The sequence below is a fragment of the Cucumis melo genome, chromosome 3 (assembly GCF_025177605.1).
Source record: "Cucumis melo cultivar AY chromosome 3, USDA_Cmelo_AY_1.0, whole genome shotgun sequence".
Taxonomy (NCBI): domain Eukaryota; kingdom Viridiplantae; phylum Streptophyta; class Magnoliopsida; order Cucurbitales; family Cucurbitaceae; genus Cucumis; species Cucumis melo.
Genome location: NC_066859.1, coordinates 18405224 through 18414470, shown reverse-complemented (window position 1 = coordinate 18414470; position 9247 = coordinate 18405224). Strand labels below are relative to the sequence as shown.

At 34.6% G+C, this 9247-nt stretch overlaps 1 protein-coding gene across 1 annotated transcript; it reads right to left on the bottom strand.

The window, feature by feature from the left end:
• Positions 1–413: 413 nt before the first annotated feature.
• On the bottom strand, positions 414–8538 carry LOC103501307 (uncharacterized). Its single transcript, XM_008464848.3, has 5 exons — positions 8289–8538; positions 7404–7603; positions 1415–1516; positions 1145–1196; positions 414–1001 (listed from the first exon to the last, which is right to left on the bottom strand). Exons 1-5 carry the CDS (start codon positions 8377–8379, stop codon positions 889–891), a joined length of 558 nt encoding a protein of 185 aa, XP_008463070.1. The 5' UTR covers positions 8380–8538; the 3' UTR covers positions 414–888.
• Positions 8539–9247: the final 709 nt, after the last annotated feature.

Below are 9247 nucleotides of genomic sequence, written 5' to 3'. Positions count from 1 at the left end.
AAGATTACTAATTAGCCTTTGAGTAACAAATATTTTGAGAGATTTTAAAAATACCTTGTTACTGTGTTACTTTTACTTTTTAGATCACAATACTTCCGAACATTTATTTATTTATTTATTGACAGTGTGTATTTACACTATACCAAATGCTTTTTATTTAAAAGAATTTCAAATTGAAGCAACACGCTTCCAACCCATGAAGTTTTTGGTACCACTTTCAGAGTACACAATTAACAAATTATACTGATTTGGATCAATTGCATTTGCTATTCCCTCTTTCATAGGTCATCGAAACTAAATTGCAATTGATTTACATTGTAGGTTTGTTGTATGCACAGGTGACCTTGCAACTTTGAGTTGCATCATAAAACATGGAAAACTTTCCAGGGTAAGAGAAACAGAAACCAATAAGGGAATGCAAGGAAAATCACATTTCACAATCTCAGGTGATTTCTCTACAAAATCCCATCTTCATAGCATAACAAACAAACATCAACGCAAATCACTTTGAGCTAAAGCTAGTGATGATTCAGATGCTTCATCATGGCGAAGCATAAACTCAAATGATAAACATAAGCATATATCTACAATTGGCTATTTTCCAAACATAGTTTTAGTGGTTCTCATCAAGCTTCACATTCCCGAACACAAAATGAAACAACACATTTAAATTTCAATATACTCGAAAAACTATGAAAGAGTTTGGCTTTACAATTAAAACAGGATGAAAACAAAGTGGAAAAGCTGTCAAAGCCCCCCCCCCCCCCCCCCAAAAAAAAAAAAAAAAAAAGAAAAAAAAAAAATATATATATATATATATATATTAATAATAAAATTAAAATGGCTACTCTGATTTCTAACAGGTCTTGGAAAAGCTGTCAAAGAAGTTCAAGTTCCTCCGTGACGATTATAAAGTACTGATCGGTACATAGCAGCAATGTAAAGGAAGCAGATGAGCAGTATAAGGATATCATCCATCAGTCCAAATAATCCTAGTAATGCTGCACATAAACAGTCGAGCCAGAAAAAACAAATTCATAAGAAACCAATAAACCAACAGAAAGTACAAACAGGTATCTGGGTCGAAAAATATATCTATATCTATATCTATATATATATATATATATATATATATATATATTACCTTCTGGTATGATATCGATGGGACTCACAGTGTAGACTACACTTAGAACCATCTGTAAACAAATTACAAATTACAGCAGTTATAATGACATTCAATCAACCAGAAATGTCTCTCTTGATTGTTCAGACTTCTTATGGGAAAGCAATTTTTTCATTTGATAAATAAAAGAACAATAAAAACAGAGGATATTTACAAGTTAATTTTAATTTAAAATAACTTAAATAAGCAGTAATTGATGTTGAGAAAGTTGGGTTGAGGCATTGACTTAACTGCAATGTAAACACGTGTTCTAATGACAAGAGGAAGAGATCTCTGTGGATTGAGGAGTTCTTGAAGCAACCTCCGCAGGAGAAAAGGAAGGTCCTGCAGCCGCTGTAGAGAAGAGAAAAACGCAGTTCAGTATCTTAGGCTGCATTAAATAACTCTGAATATTGATTTATTAAATAAATTATTGTAAGTAAATTTATGAGAAATTTTCACAAATAGAAAATATGTCAAACTATTTATAAAAGTAGAAAAAGGAGTATTCATAAACACTGATAGACTTCTATCAACCTCTACTAGTGATAGGCTTGTATCACTTTCTATCAATGATAAACTTCTATCAGTTTCTATCACTGATAGACATTAGACTTCTATCGGCCTCTACCAGTCTATCAATTTCTATAGCTGATAGATACTAATAGACTAGTCTAGTCTATCAATGATAGACTTGTATTAGTTTCTATCACTAATCCCCTCAGATTCTATATAGACGGTAAGGAAGATAAATTTTTTTGCACTTGTAAACATCTCATAGTTAGATTTTAGGTAATAAATAAATTAATAATCTAAACTAATAACATTCTGTTCTGTAAATACCATTTCAACAAACCATACATACACGCTAACTACCACAACAGATTACCAAAATCCCCATTAGGGACCATTTGGATTGAGGGAGTTGAAATGGAAATAACATTATTCGAAATTAATGATGCCTGGGAATAAGATTGCTGGGAATTAAGAATGTCTATGTTTCGTTGTACATGTGAATGGTATTAAGAATGTATGGAATAAATAATAAATAAATAAATAACCGAGGGACAAACTCCTGGCAAAGTTCCTTCGAGATGCCCCAAGATGAAAAAAAGGATTTAGATTTTAAAACTCGGAGCAAAGTTTTCTCGAGATGCCCTGAAATGAAAAAATTGAAGGAAAATGTTTTAAAACTTGGGGCAAAGTTGCCCTGAGATGCCCCGGAATGAAAACAAAAGAACTTAGATTTTAAAACTCAGGGCAAAGTTCCTATGAGATCACCCCGAGTTTGAGGGAAGAAATTGCAAGCCTTTGCTTCTCAACAAGATTGAAAATCCTCCTCTTGTGTTGAATAATAAACCCTGGAAAATATCTTTTCCAAGGTAAAAAAATACTCATTCCCACTCTCTTTACCCATAAACCAAACGATCCCTGAAGGTTCTAAAAAATTAGATCCAGGCTAGAGGGGAATTTGGGTTTTTGTGATTTAATTAGCTAAAAGGAATTGAGCTCTTCTTAGTCAAAAAGATACATAAATTGATTGAAACTATTAGTTCAATGAATTTGTTTTTTTAACAAGTTTCTCTAAAAAACATCAGAGATCATTGCTTTTTCTTAGTGCAAATATCGACTCAAAAAATAGCTCCCTGTTAACATACTACACCCTATATTTTTAAGAATAAAACTTTCAATAGCCTAGATGCAAAATGCAGTGCATATATCAGTATGTCTAGAAAATAGAGTATTTCAACAATAAGAGGTTGGAATCTCAAATGAAAGACCCAAATCCTTTGAAATTGCACACTTGAAGGCCTCCGACGGAAAGAAACTTTTAAACCCTCTAATAGCATGAAACTTACCACCTTGTGGTGGTGCTAAAACCATCCCAAATTCTTTTGTAATAACTGTTTTTCTAATGATCACTAATGACGGGAAAGCTAATGATACTTCATTGAGCAGGCTTCTCCTCTATTCCTGCCCCTAGGATGTTCTCTTTTGTTGCTTTTCTTTTCTTCTTTTGTTTTTTTCCTTTTCCTTTTCTGTTAAATAAGAATAAAAACATTTTACTGAAGAAACGAAAAGAGACTGAGGGTTAAAAGATATGAACTCCACTGGGAGGAAAATAAAAATAATAAAAGAAAGCTAAAAAGAAGTATAAATAACAAAAGATGAAAGAATTCAATCCAGTTTAGACATATTGAAAAATAAAAGAGAAGAACAAACACCGGTTTTACATGAAAATCCTAGAACCGGGAGAAAACCCATGATGCTATTTTCTTAGTATTTTTCTATATCTCATAATGATACAGGGAATATTTATTTATAGGCTGTAGAAGCCAAAATAAAATAATAAAAGATAATTAGGACACTATAAAATCTCAACAAACCCTCGGACTTTCAATATACAACAAGTCCGCTCTTTCTAACAAGACATATATCCTATAATGAAAAATCAACAAAAGTCTTAGAGAAACAACCCAGAAAGAAATCTTAAGGTGGTTAATTCAAAACATTCTGTAAGACCTCCCATATTACATACATATAAGAGGAGGGATAGAATGGTGATTCAGCCGGACAACAATGATGAGGGAGGAAAAAGTAAATGATCGTGCGTGTGGGCCCAGGGTGAGAGAATGTGGGAAAAAGCCTATATATAGCACCTTTTGGGATTGGGTAGGTAGGTTTTATTTTGGATAAAGAATATCTGGAGAGGGCGGCTGCTGTGGCCGAGGGTTACCCTAGAGTAGGCTACAAGTTGGTATGTTTTGATTGTTATTTCCTTGCTTGTGAATGTTCTTTCTTGTTGTTAAAGCTTATGACTGTATTTGGCAATATAAATAAATAACAACAGAGGCTTTCTCTGTTTTTCTTGCCATTAAAGTTTGGGTCATTTAGTGATATTTGTGGGTAACCTAACACATTCAAACCAAGAGATAGATCCGTTGAAACCTTTTCATCCAAAATTCAGAAAAAACGTTAATTGCATTAACTCATGAAACTTTGAACTTTGGAGTCCATGGCGAGCCAATAGTAACTGAAGAACATGGCCATTGAAAGATCTGGAGAAAAACCACAGGAAATTTTTGATATAACGATTTGGAAAAGACAAGAATTTGAACTTTAATGCCTCTAAACAAACAAAATAAAGCAACCATCTGAAGAACAAAAATCTGAAATTAACATTTTCCTTTTCTTTTCTGCCAAAAAACAGTGGAAGAATTTTGTATTTTCCTCACCTACTTTGAGCCATTGAAAATCGAAGAATCATGTTTCTCTCCTCAGCCAAATAAAGATCCATAAGCTCACTTTTTGCATACGAAAGATGTTCAAGCTCATGAGTCGACAAAGCATTCAATTCTGATTTATTGTCAAAATGTGCAATTTCCAAAAGAAGACTTTCAGCTTCACATTTCCTACCTCCTTCGTGTAGGTTGACAACACTCAAAGACAGAATATTCAAGAGGCTCCCAGAAAAGTGTATGAGGAATAAGAATAGATAGCAAAAAGGTCACTTCAAGTTAAGAATAACTCCACAGTTAATTGACAACCCAAGATACAGCCATGGAAAGGATACATTGTCTTCATCTAAATTATCTTTTTAGGCTTGGGGTCTTGGAAGAATAAAGCGTTTATTATTGAAGATTTTATTATTTGCAGACTTAATCCTGCTACGTTAATTTTTCAGGAAACTAAATAATCCTCTATCAATAAGAGATTCATTAAGTCACTTTGGAATTCTAAGAATGTTGGTTGGTCTTCCATTAAATGTTGTAAGCTCTTTGGTGGTATTCTCATCCTTTGGAATGATCCATCTTTTGGTGTTTTGGATGCTATTAAAGGTGCATAAACCCTTTCCCTCTGCATAAATCTGGCTGATGATTTTAGCTTTTAGTCATCAGGTATTTATGGCCCATCTTCATCATCTAACCGTGTTTCTTGTTGGCAAGAGCTTTATGTTTAATCGTACCTGTGGCAATAACTAGGTCCTCAGTGAAGACTTCAATGTTGATAGTAAAGGGAAGTGGATTTGTAGAGCCATGTATCTGTTAGATACCTATATTAGTATAGGGTTAGGGGTATAAGGGTAATTAGATATTTAGGCAGATACTGATAGTAGTGGTTATAAATAAGAAGTGGGTGAGTGAAGAAGGGGGAGGTGGTTGAGTAGTTAGGTCTTGAATAGTATTCTCAAGAGAGGGGGTCCCAAGTACCATAAACTTGCACATATTGTAGTTCTTCATTAATTCTCGATATATTTCAGATTTTAGTTCTTGTTAGGAAGTGGTGTTCTATCAGTATCCTATTAATCACTTTACTGCCACTGCAAAAAAGTCCTCTCACATGGTACAGTAGCAGAGAATTTGGTTCTCACACCTTTATTGATAAATTTCTCATTTCGGATGGAATCTTATCTAAATTTGAGTTTCTATTGGTTAAAAGGCTGGAACAAATTGCCTAAAAAAGTTTTCCCATTTACCTACAGGCTGGAGATGAGAAAGGGGGTCCTACTTCATTTAAATTTGCTAATACGTGGCTGAAACACATTATGATTCTGTTCTGATGTTGAAACATTGGTGAACCAAAAACAGCATGGTGGATTTGAAGGATCGTGGTTTTATGCAGAAATTGAAATGCCTGAAATTATCTCTCAGGGACTGGAATTCATCCAGTGACTCTAATTACAAAAGTCAGCTTCAGATAGTGCATAATAAGTCATGGACTTAAATGAGTAAAATGGGCCTTTAGATATTATAACATCCACAGGCGAATAGCTACTAGCTCTGACAATTTCCCCAATCCTCTAGGGGGTGTTTCGGGTAAAGAGTTAAATAATGAAAAGTAAAGAGTTATGAAGTTTACGAGTTGTGAACTCCTAGAGCCCACAATGTACGAAGTTGATAAGGTATAAAATTGATGTCTTTTAGTGGTGAGACTCACAAACTCCTTAGACTAAACAAGGAGCGGTGTTCAAAAATCCCTACTTCTCAACTCCTACTTCCAAACTCCTTGAGCCAAGCACACCCTTACAGAATGGTTAGTGTCCTTGCTGCCAGTGACATAGAAGCTGAGTTTGTAAAAGTCTTTTGTTGATTTTTACCACCAATTTTGTTCTCAAAAAGTTAGTAACAGATTTCTCCCACACTCCATTAATTGCAGCCCCATTACAAGCACGATGCTGGAACTCCCTTTCTCAGATGAGAAAATTCGTAGTGTATGATTTGTTCAATAAAAAATCTCCTGGAACACATTCAAGGATGGCATTAAGAGGGTGTTCAATGATTTTTCTGAGAATGATATTACCAATGCTAGCCTCAACGAAGCTTGCCTCTGCCTCATCCCCAAAAAGACTGATGCCAAATCAGTAGGTTTAGGCCATTCACCTCACCACTTTTCTCTATAAGATCATTCCTAGAGATATATTAGAGAGACTAAACAAGTTCTTCCATCCACCATCACAGAGAATCAATCCATTTTTGGAATCGGTCATCAAATCAATGCATCTCTTATTGCATATGAATTATTTGATGAGTGGAAGCAGAAAAAAAATGGAAGGATTACAATGAAGCTGATTAGGACATTATCAACAATATTCTAGTAGATTAGAGACCGTCTCTCTTCAGCTAATTTATCCATTACCATCAAAGGAAAAATGTAAGGCCCCAAGTGACAAAAACTTATAGTAGGAGGGGCAGAAAGGGAATTGGTACACCTGATGGTTAGTTAGAGAAGTGGGACATGATTTGAGAGTACATGTGGCAGGGAATGATGGTATGTTAGGGGGAAATCGGGTAGTAGCCCTTGTGGAGAAGAGTGTTTGCTTGGGCAAGGTGCCCCATTATCCTCTTTCCTTTTTATTCATTATTCTTGTGTTGAATTGCCTTAGTAGAATGTTGAATCTCGCTGAAAACAGAACTTAGACTATAGGCTTTGAATTGGGGAATAATCAGCATGCTATGTCCAATGTCCATTTCCTAATTCCTACCTTCCATTTGTTGATGAAACTATCATTAACTTCTCATACGAGGAGACATATCTAGGCCATTAACTTCAGTTTCTTGGTCCTAATTGTTCTCACTGGACATGGAATAATGCTTCCTGCCTTCTTCCGGCCCTAGCAAATAAATGCTCACTCTCTATGGTCAATTTTTCATGGAAAATACTTTTTCATGTTCCAAAGAGTATTCAACAATCACTTTTAACTAGCAGTTCATCACAGAAATTATGTAAGAAAGAGAAATACCTGACTTAAATCAGTTGAGTTGCCACCGAAATGACGATTATAAGTCCTAATATTGTTAAGAACGCGTGCAACCTCTGGGTCACTTTGCTGAATTGGTGAAACCTCCGAAGGAACTAATAAAGTGATTGAACGACGACATAAGGGGCATTTGCATGGCTGTAGTGGTGATCCATGATCCCAGACAAGCATTATACACTTACCTACAATACAGGGAAGCAGAAAATGCAGTGAGCTTCATAGATGGACATGTCCTTTTCTTTTGTTTAAATATTTTACAAACAAATCTCATAAAAGGGATATTAAGACAACTAGTAAGCAGAACTTTGTCTTCCAACATTCAAAAAGTTCATGCATATCTCATGATTTAATGCAGTTCTTACACAACAAGTTCCCAAAGTTGAAAAGGAGACCATGAAGTTCCTTTTCTGATCCAAAAACTAGATAAACCCTGTCTTAATTGAACGGGATTAACTCCAGTGTCCACCCTCAATCATTTAGGCAGTTATTTCCAGCTGGAAGCAAATAATCTCAAAGAGATGCAATTCAATCTCAACTTCTATTTCAGATTTTGGTTTCATTTGACCATTTGTTGAAATGCAGAGGTTCGAGAACACACTACCGAGAAACAGAAGTTTCATCCAAGACTTATCCATCGGTAAAAAAAATAGCTCGAAGAGACTACAAACTAAGCCGTGATTAAGGTGACTAATCAGGACAAAGGAACAAACAGCAACCACATTCCAAATTCCAAGAAACAAACCTAGTCGACAGTTGCAACTAAATGAAATACGAAAATGAAATAGAGGAACAGAATCATTCAAGAGAGATGAAATTATAAAAAAAGCAGCATCAAAAGGGAAAATGAATTGAAGAAAGAGAATCAACCGCAGAACCAGTGCGAACAATTTGCTTGACAAGGGATGTTGAATCTTCCATGGCAGATTGAACAGATATCGCCCGCAGGGGGGCCGTCCATATTAAGAATCAAAGTCTTCCAAATTGCCAAAGTGTTAATCGAAATTTGATGTAGAAAGAGAATGATTGTGACTTCGAAGTTCAAAGCTGAGGCGCGTTTCTTGGGATGCCTTCACGGTGCTGATTTATTTTTAAGTAATTTATTGTTCTTATCAATGAAGTAATTTCACTGAAATCTATGTATTGGTCAAAAGCAAATAATATATGTCACTATAGAAATTTCATCAACCATTTCAATTTTTCTCACCAAATTTACACATTTTCATAAATATAACCATGGATCCAAATCTAAACAATTGTATAATAAAATTTGTTTAGTCTACCTCAAATCGCTGTAGCTAAATCTAAATGACCTAACCAAATGTAAAGCGATCGAGTAGCTAAATTTAAAATTAAACGATAGAATTGGAAAAAATAAATTATTTACATTTAACTATCCTGTCCTAAACAATAGTAATCTAAACGTGTTTCAAATATATTAAACGTGTTGTCAGCGTGGTTGACAAGATATTTTTGATATTTTTCATTAGAGGCATATGAACTCTTTTCGTTTTTGAAATTATTTTCTAAGGTGTAAATATTTTACTCCTTTATTATGTTATTTAAAAGATTTCTTTGGAAGAAGTGATGATATATGAGTAACAACGGATGTATTAATTTAACATTTTATTAATTTCCGTAACCTAATTAGATGCATAAGACAAGAACCACTTTCAAGATGAAGGAAGAAAACGTTGACAAGAAGGAAGAAGAAATCCAATGCATTTGGTTCTTTTTATGCAAAAAGGTAGTAGGATGCAGAAGCAGCATGCATACATTACAAATGTGATAGGAATGATGATAAAGCATTGTCGATCAACTAAGTCTGG